Source organism: Pteropus medius, unplaced genomic scaffold (genome assembly GCF_902729225.1).
Source record: "Pteropus medius unplaced genomic scaffold, Ma_sr-lr_union100, whole genome shotgun sequence".
In the NCBI taxonomy this organism is placed as follows: domain Eukaryota; kingdom Metazoa; phylum Chordata; class Mammalia; order Chiroptera; family Pteropodidae; genus Pteropus; species Pteropus medius.
Window position 1 is genome coordinate 452,031 of NW_024342469.1, and position 19,577 is coordinate 471,607.

The 19,577-nt window shown below is 58.0% G+C and overlaps 2 protein-coding genes across 3 annotated transcripts in view; one reads left to right on the forward strand and one right to left on the reverse strand.

Annotated features, from left to right (window-relative positions):
- TUBGCP6 (tubulin gamma complex component 6) overlaps positions 1–3,793 on the forward strand; it is an 18,795-nt gene extending 15,002 nt beyond the window's left edge. Inside the window, exons 17-25 of the mRNA XM_039863004.1 lie at positions 24–110; positions 266–410; positions 492–660; positions 757–898; positions 984–1,178; positions 1,264–1,396; positions 1,486–1,699; positions 1,777–1,958; positions 2,053–3,793. Of these exons, the coding sequence (XP_039718938.1) occupies positions 24–110; positions 266–410; positions 492–660; positions 757–898; positions 984–1,178; positions 1,264–1,396; positions 1,486–1,699; positions 1,777–1,958; positions 2,053–2,144 (1,359 nt within the window). The 3' untranslated portion in view covers positions 2,145–3,793. The remainder of the gene's footprint in view (positions 1–23; positions 111–265; positions 411–491; positions 661–756; positions 899–983; positions 1,179–1,263; positions 1,397–1,485; positions 1,700–1,776; positions 1,959–2,052) is intronic.
- Positions 2,193–18,364, reverse strand: SELENOO (selenoprotein O). 2 transcript variants are annotated; one of them, XM_039863095.1, is made up of 9 exons: positions 17,746–18,361; positions 10,056–10,259; positions 8,670–8,850; positions 7,894–8,024; positions 7,228–7,508; positions 4,187–4,337; positions 3,082–3,267; positions 2,782–2,938; positions 2,193–2,683 (listed from the first exon to the last, which is right to left on the reverse strand). In XM_039863095.1, the coding sequence occupies exons 1-9, from the start codon at positions 18,324–18,326 to the stop codon at positions 2,501–2,503; spliced, it is 2,055 nt and encodes a 684-aa protein (XP_039719029.1). In that variant the 5' UTR covers positions 18,327–18,361; the 3' UTR covers positions 2,193–2,500. The 2 variants fall into 2 exon arrangements, with proteins under 2 accessions (XP_039719029.1, XP_039719031.1); XM_039863097.1 differs by lacking the exon at positions 2,193–2,683 and having other exon boundaries at positions 2,710–2,938; positions 3,082–3,369; positions 17,746–18,364.
- Positions 18,365–19,577: the final 1,213 nt, after the last annotated feature.

Sequence of the window (19,577 nt, forward strand, 5' to 3'; positions counted from 1 at the left end):
ACAGTGGGCACTGACCCTGACATCCTTTCCCGTCTCATTTGTGCTACTCGGGCCCAGGAAGGAATGGGGACAGCGAGGACCTCTCTCCAAGTTGGCCTTCCAAGTCCCAGGTCAGGGCAGCCAAGGTTGAGAGTTGGGGGTCAGGGGGCGCCCACTTTGTGGTTCAGGGCTGGTAAGGGTCTGTCCTGCAGGGTCAGGCACATGTGGCCACTTGCCCGCCCTCCCACTGAGGTGAAGGGCAGGGCATTGATACTGGCTGTTTTAGGGAAGCGTGGCCACCCAGAGCAGCCCAGGCTTGGAGGAGGAGGAGGAGGCAGGTGCAGCGGCCCAGGCCCGGGAGGAGGCCTACCTGGCAGGCCTGGCAGGGCAGTACCGCCTGGAACAGTACCCAGACAGCTACGAGGCCATGTGTGAGTGGGCTGGCCATGGCAGGTTGGCGGAGGCTGGCCAGTGTGTCCCCCAAGTGCGACCTGGGCCATCTTGTCGTGCAGCGGAGCCTCCCATCGCCCGCCTCCTTCACCATGGGCTCCCACGGGCCTTGGCCCTCCCTGAGGACCCCCGGGGCCAGTCGGATGCGGATGAGACTGCGGTGCCGCTGAGTGAGCTGCTGCCGCTGCCAGTGCTCATGAAGCACTCGATCACAGCCCCTCTGGCCGCCCAGTGAGTTCCTGCCTGTATTCCTGCCCGTGTCCCAGCCGCGCATCCCCGCCCAGCCCGTGGTACCCAGCACCCCTGACTCCAGGCCCCTCCCGCCAGCATCTCCTTGGTGAACAAGGCTGTGGTGGACTACTTCTTCGTGGAGCTGCGCCTTGAGGCGCACTTCGAGGCCCTGCGGCACTTCCTGCTGATGGAGGACGGCGAGTTTGCCCAGTCCCTCAGCGACCTGCTCTTTGAGAAGGTGACCCCTGGGTGTGGAGGGGTGCAGCATGCCTGGCCGTGGGTGGCTGGGACACCCTCAGGACCCTGTGCTCTCTCCCATTCAGCTTGGGGCGGGGCAGACGCCCGGAGAGCTGCTCAGCCCTCTGGTGCTGAACGCGGTGCTGAGCAAGGCGCTGCAGTACAGCCTGCACGGCGACTCCCCGCACGCCGCCAACCTCTCCTTCGCCCTCAAGTTCCTGCCCGAGGCCTTCGCCCCCAACGCCCCCGACGTGCTGAGCTGCTTGGAGCTCAGGTACAAGGTCAGCAGGGCCCCAGGTGTGAGTGGGACAGGGGCTGGGACAGGGGCTGCTCTCGGGCTGCCCTGAGCCAGGCCCATCCCCACAGGTCGACTGGCCTGTCAACATCGTCATCACCGAGAGCTGCCTGAGCAGGTACAGTGGTATCTTCTCCTTCTTGCTGCAACTGAAACTCATGATGTGGACACTCAAGGACGTCTGTTTCCACCTCAAACGCACAGGTAAGGCCGCCCTGGAGCCTGCCCTCGGCTTGTGGGGCAGTGGCCGCTCGCCCCTCACCGCTCACCCCTCACCCCTGCCCTCCGTGCAGCCCTGGCGAGCCCCGCGGCTGGCTCCGTGCAGTTCCGTCAGCTGCAGCTGTTCAAGCACGAGATGCAACACTTCGTGAAGGTCATCCAGGGCTACGTCGCCAGCCAGATCCTGCACGTCACCTGGTGTGAGTTCCGAGCCAGGCTGGCCGTGGTGGGCGACCTGGAGGATATCCAGCGCGCCCACGCTGAGTACCTGCACAAGGCGGTCTTCAGGTGAGGCATGGGCGCTGGGGGCCGCGGCCCGGGTCTAGGCGCGCGCACCCACCCACAGCTCGGCTCTTGCTCTCCAGGGGTCTACTGACGGAGAGGGCGGCGCCCGTCATGAACATCATCCACAGCGTCTTCAGCCTGGTTCTCAAGTTCCGCAGCCAGCTCATCTCCCGGCCCTGGGGCCCGGCTGAGCACCCCAACTTCGCTCTCATGCAGCAGTCCTACAGCACCTTCAAGTACTACTCCCACTTCCTCTTTAAAGGTGAGCCGTTCCCACAGGCAGGGCCACGGTGGGGACAGGCGGACAGGGCCACAGGGGGTTCCCCAAGCTGCTCACGGCACCCGCCTGCCCGCAGTGGTGACCAAGCTGGTGAACCGCGGCTACCAGCCACACCTGGAGGACTTCCTGCTGCGCATCAACTTCAACAACTACTACCAGGATGCCTGAGCGCCACACAGAGGTGTCCCCAGAGGGGCCGAGTGACCACGCTAGGGGTGAGGAAGCGGCTGCTTTATTTACAGGTCCCCAGCCAGCAGAAGGCGTGCAGTGCCGGCTCCTCCTAGGCTGGCCGGGGCAGGGGACTACCGCGCGGTTCCCTCTGCTGAGTTGGCCTTGTGCATCTAGTGGGGGGCTGGGCTGCTGAGTCCGCGTCGGACAGAGACGGGTCAGGTCCTGACTGGACGTCTCTGTTGTCATGGAGAGGCGGTGTGGGTGTGCTTTGCTGGCTGCTCAGCAGGTGCCGCCTCATGGACTCAGTTGGACTCAGGGCCTTGGGGCCTCCTGGTGTGGAGGCCCCAAGGCAGTTACGAGGATCAGGTGACGCAGAGCTCCGCAGCCCAGAGCGGGGGCTTGCTGCTGTAAGAGCCTCGCCCGCCAGCCTCCCCGCCTGCCCCGCCCGCCCCCTCAGGCTCAGTGGCATCCAGGACCTCGGGGGCCTCTGTGTCCCTGTGGTATGGAGTCTCCAGCAGCTTCAGCACCTTTCGCACCTGGGGGAACAAGGCAGGGTTGTGGGGGTGCCCCTCCCTCCCCAGCCCACCCCCTACTGTGGGACCCAGGGACACAGCAGGGACAGGCACGCCCTTGCCTCTGAGAAGTCTCCGTTCTCGGCAGCCTCGATGGCCCTGTGCGCAATGTAGTTCCGTAGCACGTGCTTGGGGTTGTTGGCGTGCATGGTACGCACACGCTCAGCCTGCCAGGCGGCGGCGTCTCCGGCACCCTCCCTGTCCTTCTCCAGCCGGGCTCTGGAATCATATGCAAGCCCCCAGTCGTCCTCCATGCGGATCCTTGGGTAGGGGTTGTCTGTAGCTACCCCCGGGGGAGGTGATACTACAGGCAGTCAGCACCCAGAGCCTCGCGACTGGGTGGCGGGTGGGGCCGGCCTCACCTGTACTCCTGCAGCCAAGTGGCCCAGTGGTCCTTGTTCATGCTCAGCAGCTCCGCTGGGCTCAGCTGCTCGAGCCGCGACTGCTGCTCTACACGCTCCAGCTCCTTCGTGATGTTTGTCTGCGAGCCGAGGAGCGCGAAGAGCTGCGGGTTGGACTGCGCCAGCATCAGCATCATGGAGAGCTGCCTGCGTGGAGTGGCTGCGTGAGTGCGCTTGGCAGGCATCAGTGCCCCCACCACTGGCTGGGGCCGTGGCCTGGGACCGCCGGACACCTTGGTGATGACTATCCTGGCACAGAGGCGGTGGCAACAGTCTCAGCTGCCCTGCTACACTGCCTGCGGCCCACAGATGACGCTGACGTGGGGGCACCTGCCAGTCACCCGCCTGAGGAACTGCGACCGCCGCTGACTTGGGCAGACCCTGGGGTGTGGGGGGGCACCCATCCCAAAGAGGAGTCAGGTGCCATCTTTTTGCTTGGCGCCCCCCTTATCTTTGTCCCAACCCAGCAATGATTTCCTCTGGGAGAAGGTAACTGCTGTGAGCTCTTCCCATAATGACCATAAGCTGGATCTCTCCCCACTCCCAAAGGCGTCTGGGGGTCAGGGACAGCCTGACACCCCTCGCCCAGTCTTACTGGCTTCCTTCCGGAGGTCCTGCACCCTGAGCTTCAGTTCACTCCCCAGTGCTGCACTAAATTCTTCTCAGACCACAATCTGTTGGCTTGTTTATCAAGTCCTACAGCCATACTTCCAGGTATTCCCCAGGTGTGGGCGACACCCAGTGGGGGACAGTGCAGAGCGTGCTCTGACAGGGACCTGAGGGCTGGCCCGGGGAGCTGCTGGGGCGCAGAGCCCAGCCTCCCAGCCTGTCCCATGTGACTCGCCCGTGCCAGCATCAGCACCGCTGGCCTGCCCTGTGACCAGCGAATGGGCCTTGGTGTCCCAGGGATGTAACTATCCCCGAGTCCTGGGAGTGGGACAGCCCCCTGAACCCCTAGGTACCCAGAAAACTATCCCATGTTCCCTGATGTGCACATGCCCCCATGCTATCCTGACCATCCTGTGTTTCTACAAACATTCCAAAGAAGCAAGACCCGCATACCCACCGGGGGTCCATCTGGGGGCGGAAGGCGAGCCTCAGCTCCTCCAGGGAGGCACACTGTGTGGTCAGCGCAGTCAAGATGTCGTCTAGGCCTGGTGCCTCCAGCCCCACCAGGAAGGAGCTCAGCAGACAGAAGGTGTTGGTGAAGTCAGCGCCTGGAGCACAGAGCACTTGGTGCTGGGGGCTGGGCCCTGCATGTCCCTCCTGTGGCACCAGCCTCTCGCTGGCCCACACCCATCCCCCCAACACAGGTGCAGGAGCCCTAGTCAGCATCAGGTCCAGGGCTCTGGACCCTCTTCTAGCCTGTTCCTCAGCCCCTACCCAGCTCGGCCACCAGCCCCGGTTTCTTCATCTGTAAAATGGGTACAATAGTGTGGGCACTGAGGTTGGCCCCTGGCCCTGAGCAATGTCACTGCAGCCATTTCCCACTTCGGGGGCCGCCACTGAAACATGCTTAGCACAAGATTCGACGTGGCAGAGAGCGTGCAGTCCTCTGACTTGTTAGAACACACTGTCACCATGACTCCTAAGAAAACATCTAAAAAATATACACAAAAGGAAACGAGAAGGCAACCAGTACAGTACGCCACCAAAACCACTACACGCGAAAGCGACGGTGGAGAGAAGGAGGGAGACACGAAATGGCAGAAGCCTTTCCTGATCAGTAACTGCTTGATAAGTAGATGGATTAGTCTCCAAATCAAAATCAGAATGGGTTAAAAAACGGCAGACACTACTGCACCCTGTCCAAGACACTCGCTTTAGACTCAAATGTTGGAAGCGAAAGGCGGGAAAGACTGTCCTGAGCAAATTGTAACTTAGAGCTGGGTGGCTCCACTGATATCAGACCAATGTACTTTAAATAAAGAATTAAAAAAACAATTATTGGTAAAGAGCCAATTCACCAAGATGTAAGAATTATGAACATACATGGACCAAACAAGAACTCCAAGACATATAAAATGAACATCCATACACTCGAAAGGAGAAACAGAATTGTCCTATGAGCCTGAGACTCAACACGGCACTTTAAACAGTGGCCAGGATGTGGGCACAGGTCAGCGAGAAGTGGGGCAGCACTAACCTGACCAGAACAGACAACTGTCCAGCCGAGGCAGCACGCGCCGTGATGGCACGTAAGGCCACGGGACAAGTTCTAATACATCGAAAAAAACCTGTATGTTTTCTAACTACAGTGTAATGAAGCTGAAAGTCACAGGAGAAACACTGGAAAATTCATAAGTAACGTGAAAGTTAAATGGAACCACATTTAACAAAAGAAACCACAAGAGAAATTAGGGAACACTCGAGTAACACACTGAAGCATGGCCGCAGCTACGAATGCGGATGTTAGAGACCTGCAGGTCTCGCTTATCACAAAGTTTGCAGCTGTGTGGCGACCGGTCTGCAGTAGGTTCTCATATCGAGCCTTCATTGTGCACCTGAAGTGAGCATTTACACGTCAGTTATAGCAACTGAAAAAAAGATCTCGATAACCTAGTCTTACACCTAATGAACTAGAAAAAGAACAAAATGAGACCAAAGCAGAAGGGAAGAAAATAAAAATTAAATTAAAAAAAATAAAAATCATTGAAAGTTCGCTCTTTGAAAAGATCAACAAAACTGACAAACCTAGCTACACTGACAAAAAGAGAAGAGACACGGGTGTCTAAAATCAGAAATCGAAGTGGGGAACGTCACTAGCGATCACACAGAAACCAGGCTGTAAGGACAATGAACAGTCGTCTGGAGAGTCCTATAAGCAGTAAGACCGGCCAGTGACCCAAATCCTAACGAGAGCGCCCTGGACCCGACGGCTGCATGGGTGCATTCTCCCGGGCGGTTCGAGAACGCCACTAGGCTGTCTCGAATTCTTCCAAGCAGGAGGGGACACTTTCTAAGTATTCTGAGAGACTGGCACCGCCTTCATAGCAGAGCCAAAGACAGAGGACACGACAGCGGCAGATCAGCACCCCTGAGAAACAGGCGCAAAAGTCTCTGACAGCCCTGGCAAACCAGTCGTTCAGTGGCACAGAGACAGTTGCCACAACCGAGCAGCGGTCCTCCCAGGACTGCAGGGGATGTTCCGTGACCTGAATGTTTGTGCCCCCAGCATTCATTCCTGGAGCTCCCATCCCCGGTGACTCTGGGCGGCAGTCAGGCCCCGGGTGGGCCCGGTGACAGGACTCGTGTCCTTGGCGGAAGGACACTGCAGGAAGACGGCACCACACAGTCCGCTGGCGCCTCGACCTCCGACTCACAGCCTCCAGGATTGCACGTGAGAAATGAATGTCTACGGTTTGAGGCCCCGCCTGTGGCCTCAAATTCACCACAGCAATTTAAAGTGACCCGGACAAGTTGGGGACGAAGGAGTAAACCCATGTGATTGTCTCACTGACACAAAATGGCCCAGGCACTCAGACTGGAAGAGGAGGAAACTGCCTCGACCTGACGAAGGGTGTGTATGGAAAGGCCACAGGTGGCCGGCTCGGCACTTCCCGAGATCAGGACCGGCGACGCTGCCACCAGCAAGTCATGCAGCACAGTGCCCCAGGAGCCCTCTCCTGGTGCAGAGCCGAGAATGGGGCTCAGACACTTGCACATGTGCGTTCACAGCAGCTAACAGTGAAAACCACCCCAGTGCCCATCGACGGCTGGTGGACGAGCAAAGCACGGTCCATCTGTAGATGGTTCGAGCTTAACGGGGGTGGGCCACGAGCGCGAGCCGGGAGCCCAGCAGGGCACAGAGGACAAGCACTGTGTGGCTCCACTTCTGCGAGGCCCTAGAGGGGTGAGATTCAGAGACAGGAAGTAGGAAAGTGGGTGACAGGTGGGGGGTCGTGGGGAGTGAGTATTTAATGGGGACGGAGCTTCATTTGGGAAGATGGAATGTTCTGGAGGTGCTGGTGGTGACAGCTGCACAGCAGTGAGTGCGCCTAATGCCACTGGTTGGCGAGCACAGGGAAACAGGTTAAGGGTCAAGGTCATGTCCTGTTCATTTTATGGCGGTGAAAACTCTGAGCCCGTGTGGCTGCCCGCACTCACCGGTCAGCTGCATGGTCTCCAGGAGCCTGGCCACCAGCGCGGCGTCCTCCTCCTGCTCGGTCCGCACGAGGCCCAGCTTCCTGCGCATCTTGTGCAGGTAGTGCCTACGGAACTCGGCGTCGTACTCCTCGGCCAGGATGGCCTCGGCCAGCGCCAGGGGCAGCTCGGGCTCCAGGGCCTCGGCCAGCTTCCGCAGGTTCCACCTGCACACCTCAGGCTGCTTGCTGTACGTGTAGCGCCCGGCGTTGTCGGAGGCATTGCACACGTGGTCAGGGTCATACCTGCCACTCGGAATGAGAACCATGGTGCTGCCGAGGGGACAGTGCAGGCTCCCTGGGAGCACCCAAAGCGCCCACGTGGCCACCGCTCTCCTGCCTGTTCCCCAAGGACCCCGATGGCTCCACCCTAGGAGCAGGGAGGCCACACAGCACCGGGCCAGGCGCTCCCCTCTTCCTGCTCCCGTCCCTGCCCCTTCGGTCCCTTGCGCCTGGCAGTAGAGACATCCTTTACAGTGCTCCTCAGCTTGAAACCTTCCAGGGGACTTTGCTGCTGGGAACACCAACCAGGCGGTGAGGAAACCGGCCGCAGGCACCTGCAGGTCCCTCCCCTGCCTAGCGACCGGTATGTGGGTGTGGGTGTGGGTGTGGCCCTCCCAGGCCATCTCACCTGTCCAGGAAGCCGAAGGGCCCGTAGTCGATGGTGAGCCCCACGATGCTCATGTTGTCTGTGTTGAGGACGCCGTGGCAGAAGCCGACACACTGCCACTCGGCCACCAACCGGGCTGTGCGACGTGTCACCTGCAGCAAAACAGGCCTGTCCACTCCCTCCAGCCTCCCCCTCCCCTCTTCGCTCAGTCCCTGGAGCGAGCTGTTCCCTGGGGATTCCGCCCCAGCACGCCGCCCTCTCGTCCAGCACGCAGCCGTGCAGGGCCCTGGGAGGCTGGAGGAGACGAGTTTGGAGGAGTCACGCGCAGGATCCAGTCCCCACGCACTGGCTCCCAGGTGCTCACAGTGGCTCTTACCCACAAGAAAAACGAGGAAACCTTGACTTCCCGTGACTTGGACCCAGCGGACGACCAAACAAGGTACCTAGACTACAGACAAACCTGCCGAGGTCCAGGCTGTGCCCCGCGGCCAGGGGAGGGGCTCAGATGGCCCACCCAGGCCAGGGCCCAGCTGCCAGCCTCACCTACGCCGTGCCTCTTGAGCAGCTGAGGGCGCCTGGGCACTGGCAGGGTCCCCTCTCTGCTCTGCTGATGGACATGTGGAGGCCCACAAGGCAGAGCAACCCGCCTCCCTGCCTGCCACGGGGATGAACTGGGCGCTGGCCACATCCCCTGGCCCAGGTGCAGCCCAGGTGGGCGGGGGCAGCTGCGTGGCGCCCACGGCTGGTGGATCAGGCCCGCAGACCCAGCATGGCCAGGGAGGGGCTGGCCCGCCCACCTCGCGGAAGAAGGCGGCGTTCCTCTGCACGCTGTCGCTGGCGTGGGCGGCCTGGATCTCGGGGTAGAACGTGCCGACCACATAGTCCAGCATCTGAACGCGGATGTCGTTCCTCCCCACACTGGGGCCCGCGCGCCCCGTGTGTTCGTCCGCCGGCTTGAAGATCTCGAAGGATCCGAACCTGGAGGGGCGGGGTTTCCGTGGTCAGCGCAGCCTCCTGCCTACGCGGGAGGCGGGCGCCTGCCCCGGGGAGGCTTTGGTCCCCTCGAACGAGCTCGGCCAGTCTTTCCGTGGCTCTGTCCACTTTCAGTCAAAGTCTGCGCAGCCCCGGTCGTCTCTCCCGGACTCCACAGGACGAGAAGGGCCCTGTGCTCGTCCTGCCACAGCTAAGGACACTCCGGTCAAGTGCTAACTGAAGTGCGGTGACAGCATCAGCTGCTTGTCTGCTATGCACACTGCCTAGTGGTGCCACCGTGGAGAAGCCCTGGGTCTCCAAGGACAAGGCAGACCTCTCCCCTGGCTCCCCCATCCCTCAGAGCAGGGGTCCCCCACCCCTGGGCTGCAGACCAGTGCCGGTCCACCGCCCTCTGGGAACCAGGCCGCACAGCAGGAGGTGAGTGGTGGGCAAGCGAAGCTCCATCCGTGTTTGCAGCCGCTCCCCAGTGCTGGCATCACCCCTCAACTCCATCTCAGACCATTGGGCACCAGATTCTCATAGGAGCACTGGTCCCTGGTGCCAACAAGGTTGGGGACCACTGCCCCAGAAGACAGGAAGAAAGGTTGGGACTGGCCTGGAGATAGCTGAGCTGTCTTGGCTGCTCTGATATGTACAGGGTCAGCTTGGCCCCACAGGACGGCTTAGCTACAAGATCACCACATCCACCTCCTGATAACTCTGTGTTTGATGCCACGCAGCACGGTGACATCAGACATTAATGAATGGGTGAGGAAAACAAGTCAGTTGTCATCATGACGCTGAGCAAGAGCATTTGCTGGGTGAGCTTCATGTTGTTCCCTGTCACAAAGTCTAAGTGAACAGCTCTGTATGTACCCCACCTCAGTGCCCGTGTTGGGACAGCCCCTCTGGCAGCCCTGGGCCCTTCAGGCCTCTCCTGGGCCAGCTGAACTCTGGCCACGACTGAACTACCACCCCAGCTCTCCCGGTGACACAGGGCCAGGACGCAGTGCGGAAGGGCACAGCCCGGCTGTCCCCACACAGGACAGGGCTCCCAACCCAGAAAGTGCCCAGTGCCTTTGGCCCGTCAGTCCCTCCCCCTGAGTGCAAAACGTCTCCCCCACAGCACCCTGCTTCTGTGCCAGGGCTGGCCAGGGCCGGGTTCTGGACGTGTCACCGAGGTGCCTCTGGCTGCGAGAGCCCCGCATTACCTGAGGAAGGTGGGGGCTACACGCAGCACGACTGCGCACGGCTCCTGCTTGGGGTTACCGTCATAGAACACATCACGCACCACCGTGGACTGCGACGTGACACAGGCCCCTGCCCGCGTGGTGGGGACCCCCAGGTGGAACATGGCCTCGCTGCACAGGAACTCCCGGATGCTGGAGCGCAGGACCTTGCGGCCATCGGCCTGTCTGGAATCAAGCACAGAGGTCACTGTGCTGCTCAGGCGGGCGTCCATTTGACCCTGCGGTTTGGGCAGCGAGAGGGACAGACTGAATGGACACGCCGAAGCTGTTTCAAACACAATTCACAAGCAGCACCAACGTCACCGTCAGAGTTTACTTTAGATGACAGCACGGTGACAAGCCCGGCCTGCAGCCGGGGCTGGACTGATGCTAGGGACAGTGAAGGGCAGGTCCACCCGCTCACCGTGTCACACACACGCTCGTGGACCTGCAGCTGCTTTTAGGACTGGTTTTACAAACCGTGTACAGGGACACACACGGCAGCAGCGTTTGTCGCACTGGGCCTCTGTTATTAGCATGTTTTGGCAGACAGCTTTTCAGAGCAAGGCTGAGGGGACGGTGCTCTTCCTGTATATCCCGTCCCCTCCCTCCCACAGCCTCTGCAACTGTCAGCGTCCCCCTCAGGACCGGGACGTCCGCGATAACCGATGACCCGACACGGACATGTCATTATCGTGCAGTCCACAGTTCACAGTAGGGTCACTCCTGGTATTGAATGTCCTATGGGTTCTGACAAACGTATGACACGTACCCACCATGAGCGTCATGCAGAGAAGTCTCACTGCCCTAAAAGTCCTCTGTCCTCCACCTGTCCACTCCTCCCCTCTAACCCTGTAACCCCGACTCTTTCCGTCTCCAGAATGTCACCGAGCTGGAGTCACACGGCGTGCCACCCGCTCGCTGGGCTTTCACTCACAGACGTGCACCAAAGGCTCCGGCAGGCTCCCTGCGGCTCGAGAGCTCATCCCTTCTGTGCTGAGGATCTCCTGTCAGGGTGGACGGCAGTTCGGTTATCCATCACGGGCTGAAGGGCACTTCGGTTTCTTCCAAGTGTTGGCAATTGTGAATAAAGTTGCTATAATCGTGTGCAGGTTTTTCTGTTAGCATTGTCTTTATTTCAAATTCCAGTTGCTCACTGCTGGTATAAAGTTACTGTGTGGTGACTTCGTGTCTGGCGACCTTGCTGTAACTGCTCATTAGCTCATTTCGTTTCTTCCATCTCAATCTGTATGCCTTTGATTGCTTTTGTCTTGTTTTAGCCAGGTCTTCCAATACAATGTTGAAATGCACTGGTGACGGGGACTTCCTTGCCTCATTCCTGATCTCAGTGGGAAAGCTTTGAAGGTCTCAGCATGTGGTGGATGTCAGCTGGAAGCTTCTGCGGGTGTTCCTCACCTCAGTGAGGACGTGCCCCTCTCGCCCTAGCTTACTGAGTTCTCACCATGAGGCGGTGCTGGATTTGGTCAGATGCCCTTTCTGCATCTGTTGACTGGGTCACGTGGTTTCTTCTGCAGCCTGTTGATCTGATGGATTACACCAATTAATCTCATGTTGAACCAGCCTTACACACCTGGAATAATTCCCACTTTGTTGTGGTGTGTGATTCTCACATGTTGCTGGATTCGACATGCTAATGTCTCGCTGAGGGTTTCTGCATCTGTGTTCATGAGACATCGCTCTGTGGTTTCTCTGTGCTGTCTTCGTCTGGTTTTGGAATCAGGGTAACGCTGGCCTCGCAGGATGAGTTAGAAGTATTCCCTTCGCTTCCATCCTCCGAAAGAATAGAGAATTAGTAAAATTTATTCCTTAAATGTTTGGTAGGATCCAGCAGGGAACCATCTGGGCCCAGTGCTTGATTATTGATTAAATTTCTTTAATAGAAAGAGATCTACTCAGATTGTCTACTTCTTCTTGTGTTTTGGCAAAATGCATCTTTCAAGGAATTGGATCATTTCATCTAGGTTATCAAAGTTGTGAGCATAGAGTTATTCATAATACTCCTTTATCATTTTAATGTCCATAAGATTTATAGTGCTGTCCCCTCATTTACTTCTCATATTAGTAATCTGTGTCTTCTCTTAGCTAGCCTGGCTAGAGGATCATTGATTTTACTGACCTTTACAAAGAATCAGCTTTTGGTTTGATTTTCTCTATTTCCTATTTCAATTTTATTGACTTCTGCTCAATTTTTCTTCTGCTTACTTTGGGTTTGATTTGCTCTTTTTTTCTAGTTTCCTAAGGTGGAAGCTTAGCTGATTGGTTTTAGATCTTATTTACTGACATCTGCGTTCGCTGCTGTAAATTCCCCTCTAAGCTCTGCTTCGTTGTGCCCCACACACTGTGATGAGTTGTTTTCGTTTTCATTCAGATCAGAGTATTTTAAAGTTTCTCTTGAGATTTCATCTCTGACCCACGTGTTATCTAGACGTGTGTGTTTTAATCTCCAAGTGCGTTGGGATTTTCTGGCCGTCTATCTGGTGGATTTCTGGTTTAGTTCTGCTGGGGTCCGAGAGCGGACACTGCATGGGTTTGTTTGTTTAAACTCGTCAGGGGAGTGGACGGCCCAGAACGTGGTCTGTCGGGGTGCACGCTCCACGCGAGCCTGAGAAGTGCGTTCGCTGTGGGTGGGCGAAGCTGTCTACAGGTGTCCATCACATCCAGCGGATTTGATGTGCTACTGGCTACACAAAGTCCGTACCGATTCTCTGCTCGCTGGATCTGACCATTTCTGACGAGGGTGTGGATTCATCTGCGTCTCCGCGCAGGTCGGTTTCCGCCTCACGTGTCCTGACACTGAGGCGCACGCACGGTTATTTCCTCTTGGAGATCGATCTCTCTGTCTTTATGCGGTGGCCTCTTCACCCCTGACTGTCCTCTGAAGTCTCTTCCACCGGAAACGGAGATGGCTCGTCCTGCTTCCTTTTGATCGGTGTCAGCGTGGCACGTTTGCCTCCATCCCTTCACTTTTAATCCAGACGTGTCTCCAATTCAAGTGGGCATCTTAGTAGAAAACACACAGTTGGTTGTGGCTTTGGATCCATTCTGACTATCTCTAGTTTTAATTAGCACATTCGGACCACTGACATTCATAGTCATGTTCATACAGCTGCATTAAATTCTACCACATTCTGACTATTTTTCTATTTGTTCCTTTGATTTCTATTTCTGTCTCTTGTGGTCTCACTTGAGCCTTTTTGATTCTATTTTCTCTCTTTTTATTGGTTCTCTCCTAGCATATCATTTATATATATTTTTAAACTTGTTTCAAGTGGTTGCCCTAGATTTTGTAATACACATTTACAAATAATCCGAGTCCACCTTCAGATAACACTATCCCTCTTCAAAGGTAGTGTGAGCACCTTGTAATAACAAAATAATCCTAATTTCTCCCTCCTATCTCTTGTATTATTAGCATCACTAATTTCACTTATATAAGCATATGTCAGTGTGTGAATATAAGCACACATAGTCGAATACAGTGCTGTTGTATTTGGAACAAACTGTCACCTTTTAGATGAAGAATAAAAACACACAAGTTTCTATTTTTCCTTCTCTTCCTCCGATGTCCCTTCTTCCTTTCTGTGGATCCGGGCTTCCAATCTTTGTTATTTCCCTTCTCTCTAAAGAACTTCATCATTTCTTGCAAGGCAAGTCTCCTGGCAACGAACGTTTTCGCCTGTCTGAGCAAGTCCAGTCCCTTGCTTCTTTCTTTGAAGGGTCGTTTCCCAGGGGCCCCCGCTCCTCTCCCCTTGTGCTCGCGTGCCTTCCCGTGACTGAGCTGCGATTCCTGGCTCTGCTCCACTACGGGTCAGGTGTTTTCTGCCTCTGGCTTCTTTCACGTCTTTTTTAATTCTTTGTCTTTGCTTTTCTGTGGTTTGAAATGATGTGTGGAGTGTAGTTTTGGGGGCATTTATCCTGCCTGGTGTCCTCTGAGCTGCCTGGATCTGTCTGGCGTTATGTTAACTTGGGAATACTCTGTCATTACCATTTCAAGTCTTCCTTCTGTTCCTTTCTCTCCTGGCGCTCCCGTGACACACGTTACAGCATCTCAGCTCTGTCCACTAGCTCTTGGACAGTCTGTTCTTTTAGTTTGTTCCTCTTTGCTTCTCACCTTCGGAGGCGTCTACTGAGACGCATCCTCAAGCTCAGAGAGCCTACAGCATACCCATCGTCTCCGTTAGCGTCTTTGCCAGAAATCTCTACCATTTCCTCCCGGTTCTGAGTCTCCATCTCTCCACACACACCGCCCGTCTGTTCCTGCGTGTAGTTTGCTTTGCCCACGGAAGCCCTAGCATGTGAATCGTAGAATCACAGTTGCTGTAGATTCCTGGACTGAGAACTCCAACATCTCTGCCGCAAGTCTCGTTCTGGTGCTGGCTCTGTGTCTTCCAGCTGTGTTTTTGCCTTTTGGTGTGCCTTGTGTTTTTTTGCTTTGTTTTGTTTGTAGCCAGGCCTGACATCCTGGGTAGAAGGAGCTGCTGTAAATAGTACTTCGGTGACGTGGCGGGGTATGGTGGGGCAGTGTTCGCAGTCCTGTGAGTAGGCTGGGCTTTCAGTGGACGTGCGCCCCTGGACCGTGACTTCCGTGTGTGCGTCTCAGTCCCCTTGCCCTTCGGGTGGGACAGGAACACCAGAGCTGGCTGGAGTGGGGCGTTCCCTTCACCAGGGTGAGTCGGGCTCTGGCTGAAGTTTGCAAGAGCAGCCGTCACTACCGCAGTGCTCGGCTGTGCTTCGAAGGTTCCTGCTCCTCTCCGCCCTCCTGGAAGCACCAAGACATTGTTCTCCACAATCTACTGTGAGCGCCTAATAGGACTCCAGGGGCTAAAATTCACAGACGTGTCGGGGCTCCTTACGACTGTGCCCCTGGAGTTCTCACCGAGTTGTCCACACTGAGCCTCCAGAAGTTTGTCACTTACAGAGCAAGGACTCCGTGGAGGTTCCCCTGGGAAGCTGTAGTTCTGTGTCCGCCTGCTGGTCTCTCCTGTTTGGGGCAGAGGTTTGCTGTGACCTCTTTTCTCTCTCGGAGCTAAGAAGAGTTATCGATTTTTCAGTCTGTTCATCTTTTTACCTGTTAGAATAGATCAGCTTCCAAACTCCTCACACGCCAGGCTGGGAATTCTAGTATTTTTTAAAATTAAAAAAGGAAAGTGGCAGCGCATGAGAGCGGCTGGCCTGCGTGGGCCCCCTCCTCGCGAGACTAGGGGGCGGGCACTCTGACCTCCAAGAGCCCCCGTCTGGCAAATAAACACAGCGACAGTGAGTGTGGATCTCTGCCCCGGGGAGCCAGGTCTGGCCCGGGACGCAGCAGCAACCCAGCACTCGCCTAGGCAGGAAGGCACCTGCAATGATTTATAAAGCTTTCTAAGAAAAGATCAAAAATATGGGGGAAGACGAGCACACTTTCTGTGTCGCTGGGCAGGGCACAAAGGCTGAGTGAAGGCACCTGGGACAGACGCTGCCCGCGTCCTCTCCTGGGAAGGGGCCAGGGAGGCCAGGGCTAAGGGGAGACCATGCCCAGGCTGGCACTCGGGGCCCTGCAGGCCTGTGCCTTGCCCTCACCTGGGAGCCTGAGCGACACCTCTGGAAACCTGGCCCGGAGTGACCCCAGGCTCTTAGGGAGACCGCCTGCTCCGGCCAGCGTGCCCCTCAATCCACAGCTATGGCCATTCACTTCCTTCTGTTCTGTGCAAGTTACTATGCCAGGTTAATTCATCCTCAAATGTCACTGCAATCTCCCTGCAGTGGTCTGGGAGTCACCTTTCAGCCCAGCTAGATCTCACACTGTACCCAGGAGCCACCATAGTCCACGCTCATCTTGAATTTGGTAAAAATGATCTGAAAACAAGCCTGTCTTTTTCCCCAAGGTGAGAATCCCAAAACAGAAGCCAGAACTGAACTGTGACCACAGAGTAAGGGCAAAGAGCCTCAGAGGGCACCCTGCCCTGACAGCCGATGGGACATGTGACAAGTCCCTTCTCTTGTATGCCCATGTCTGTTTCAGCCAAGCTGCTGGGATGGACCCAGCTGAGGACCAGCTCTGCATCTGCCAAGAGTCACCTGTCCTGAAATCCCAACCCCCATGCAGGCAGGAGGCAGAAGCAGCTACCCGCCCACCCTGCAAAACCCATACCTGGGTTAAACCACTCATGGCTACTTGGTCTTTAACCTCAAGTGTCATTCAGGCTGGGGACCCCAGCACATGCGGGGGGCAGGTAGCGTGTGCAAACCTGAGTTGAGGGTCAAATGACTCTTACTTTTAAAGGAAAAAATATTCTAGCAGACTTCAGGTCTGGAAACACTAACAAACTCCAGGGTTTAGGTATAAAAAGTGACTTCCAATAGCTGATTACGTTCACAAAAAGGTCTGTCTTTATAACTGGCAAAACTAAATTATCAAAATGTACACATACGGTTTAAAGATGTGCATAGAATGAGCAGACCCCCGGGGGGGCGGGGTAGCATTTACGTATCATTCCAAGGGCCAAACTCTTCTGACAGCTGCTGGTGCTGACCTCTCTGGGCAGGGTGTTCGGGCGGGTGGTGGGGGTGCCAAGTGGAACTGGAGAACTTCGAGACAGATAAAAGGTCTGCAGACTGGGCGATGAGGAAGGACCAGCTATTCTGAGGGGCTGAGATAAAGCTGCCTGTGGGTCTGTGGGTGTGTGGGCAGTGGTGTGTGTGTGTGTGTGTGTAGCACGCGATGACGCTGATTGGCAAACGGCTCGAAGGCAGGAGGTAGAAGCCTGAGAGGGTGTGGCCAAAGGACAGACGTGCCCTTAAACAGAAAACGCCAACTTGGGACTTTTCTTAGGCATTCGACGAACACTTAACAAACATGGACTAAATACATAAACTGTTCAGTGGAGAAGAACAAAACACACTGTCCCCGCCGTCTGCAACTGAGCAGCCTGCTGGGTCTGCACTAGGGCCCGGGGCCCGCGGACTCCTGCACGGGTGCCTGACACTGCCCGCCTGACCGCGGGGTCAGGACCCCGCCGGCCTGAAGTGCCAGGAAGGTGGTGCCTGGGAGAACGTCCCCTGGGAGGCTGGATCTGAGGGGGGTCTGGTCCCTATCCAGGATTCTGGGGCACAGCAGGCATGTGAGTGGACACACAGACGCTAAGCGCGGTGGAAGGGAGCCTTGTGCTATCTGTGGGTTTCCTGACAAGTCACCCTGGCTCCCCAGCAGTGGGGGCTGGGCTGTGCACGCGGTAAACACAAGTGTGTTACAGGTATGAAGTCCCTGGATAGTGAGAGAACAGAGCACGGGCAGCAGCCAGTGCTGTAGGGTCGGATGCTTTGCCTGACGTGACAGGCAGCAGGATCCCCACACTGTGCCAGCTACAGGGGATGGGTCACTTGACAAGCAGCAGGGGAGTCGGGGACCTGGGGCGCAGCACTACTTTCCTGGCCTCGGGCTCCTCCCGCAAGCTGCTCCTTGCCAGGACGCTGCTGCCCGTGTTCTCCGGCCCGAGATCAAACTTCCCGGGGTCACATCTCACCCCCAGCTGGGAGGACAGCTCTGCCGGCACGCGCACGCCCCCAAAGACGGCCAAGAGAGTGGGGCGGGCCTCCAGCGCTCAGCACACCTCAGCCCCGAGCCCCGAGCCCCGAGCCCCGGCCCGGCCCGGCCCTGGAGAAGGGCGCCCACCTGGAGAAGGGCGTGGGGCCGGCGCCCTTGAGCTGCAGCTCCCAGCGCTCGCCGGCGGCTGTGCACACCTCGCCCAGGTACATGGCGGCGCCGTCGCCCAGCTGCCCGGCGAACTGGCCGAACTGGTGGCCGCAGTAGCAGTGCGCGGCGGGCTCGGCGCCCGGCAGCAGCGCGTTGCCGCTGAAGAAGAGCGCGGCCTCGGCCTCGCGTGCGTCGCGGGCGGCGTGGTCGTCGGGCGGCGGGCCCAGGCCCAGCAGTGCCAGCGCGGGCTCCGACAGCGCCACCAGGCGCGGCTGCCGCAGGGGCGCGGGCCGCACGCGGCTGAAGCAGGCCCCGGGCACGAGCCGCGGCGTGGACGGGGCGCCCTCGGGGCCCGGCGGCGGCGTCTCCACGGGCAGCTCACGGAGGGCGCGGTTGTCGAAGCGCAGCCCCGCCAGCCAGCGGGGTGCCGGGTCCATGGCGGCGCCGCGGGCGGCCGCCGAAGCAGAGCAGAGCGCGGGCAGCGGGCGGCAACCGAGGGGCGGCGACAGGGTGCGGGCGGCCGCGAAGGAAGCCCCGAGCGTAGCCTTGAGAGAGGCCATAAGCGCCGCCGCTGCGACGGAAACCGCTCCGCCCCTACCGGAAGACCCGCCCCACACGCTTCGCTGCCCAATCGCCGGGGGGCGGCGGCCGCCACTGCGCCTGCGTGGGCCACGCCCGCCACAGTCTGGCTCTGATGGGCTGTTTTGTCAGTCTGTCCGCTTCCGCGGTTCGGCCCCTCGGCCTTGCCGGGAGAATTGGGCTCCAGTGCCAGGTCCCATCTCCCGGATTGCGAGCCCCGGCTTCAGACCTCAGGGCTGCGGCTGCGGGCTGGCGCGGGCAGAGGGAACTGCGCCGTCCAGAATGGCTGCGCTGCGTAGCAGCCAGCACGTCCCTGGAGGTCTAACTGGGAGACACCTGACAGTCCAGACTGAGTGCACCGAGTGGGGTGACCGTGCTGAATGACGTCTACTGGACCACCAGGGGTGCCCCCAACTCTGGAGTGAAGCCAGGGTCAGCCCCGGCCCCACATGTGCTGAGGGTCTGACCCTTGTTGTCCTCTAGTGCGGCGTGCACCGTGACAGGAGGGACAGAGGACGGCATTTGTCCAGATCTGGCGGAGGGTCGGCGGGGTCAGTTCTGGGCAGGGAAGAGCCCCAGGGCGAAGCCAAAGTGGAGAGACGACCAGGGCCTCCCTCAGCAGGGCCGTTGCTCCTGCTCTTCCTGTGCTTGGAGCACGGTTTCTTCCCTGGGTGAGGTCCCATGCCCGCCTGTTTCATGCCCCATGTCGCCAGTGTTTCCTGGCACAGTTCTTTCTAGAAGGATCTCTTGCCTGTTCTCCTGTGTCTCTCTCCTCACCGTGCTCCTCAAGAGCAGCACGAGAAAAACTCTCCACAGGTTTTCCAGTGGGCACAGGGCAGCTGGCCACACCCGGCCTGAAGCCCTCCCCTGCCCCGCCCCCCACTAGATGTTGGCGTAAGTGTTGCTGAATGTCTCAGGGGCTGGGTTCAGACGAGCCCCGCTGAGCTGACCCGGGGATGGCCGTGTGGAGCGCCGTGGTCCTCAGAGGGGCTTCCCCCTCCCCACTGGCTCCAGGAGCTGGCCAGGGACCCCGAGCAAACACGCAAGCTCCCTCCTGGCTGGATTCTACGCTTAACCTCAAGGAGACCACAACCTGGGTTTCAATGACTGCGTGTGAACTAGCTCTGCCCCTGCTGGCCCTGTGACCTCGGGAACCTCTCAACTCTTGCCCCTGAGATGAACGATAACACTACCATTGGGAGGGGGTCGCCCAGATGAGGGGGACAATGTGG

Excerpts from the sequence above, each read along its gene's own strand:
- SELENOO (XM_039863097.1), bottom strand. The coding sequence starts at position 18,326 with ATGGCCTCTCTCAAGGCTACGCTCGGGGCTTCCTTCGCGGCCGCCCGC. Across the intron at positions 8,025-8,669 it reads ACGCCGCCTTCTTCCGCGAG|GTGACACGTCGCACAGCCCG; the intron begins GTGGGCGGGCCA and ends GTTTTGCTGCAG. Across the intron at positions 7,509-7,893 it reads CCCTTCGGCTTCCTGGACAG|GTATGACCCTGACCACGTGT; the intron begins GTGAGATGGCCT and ends TCCGAGTGGCAG.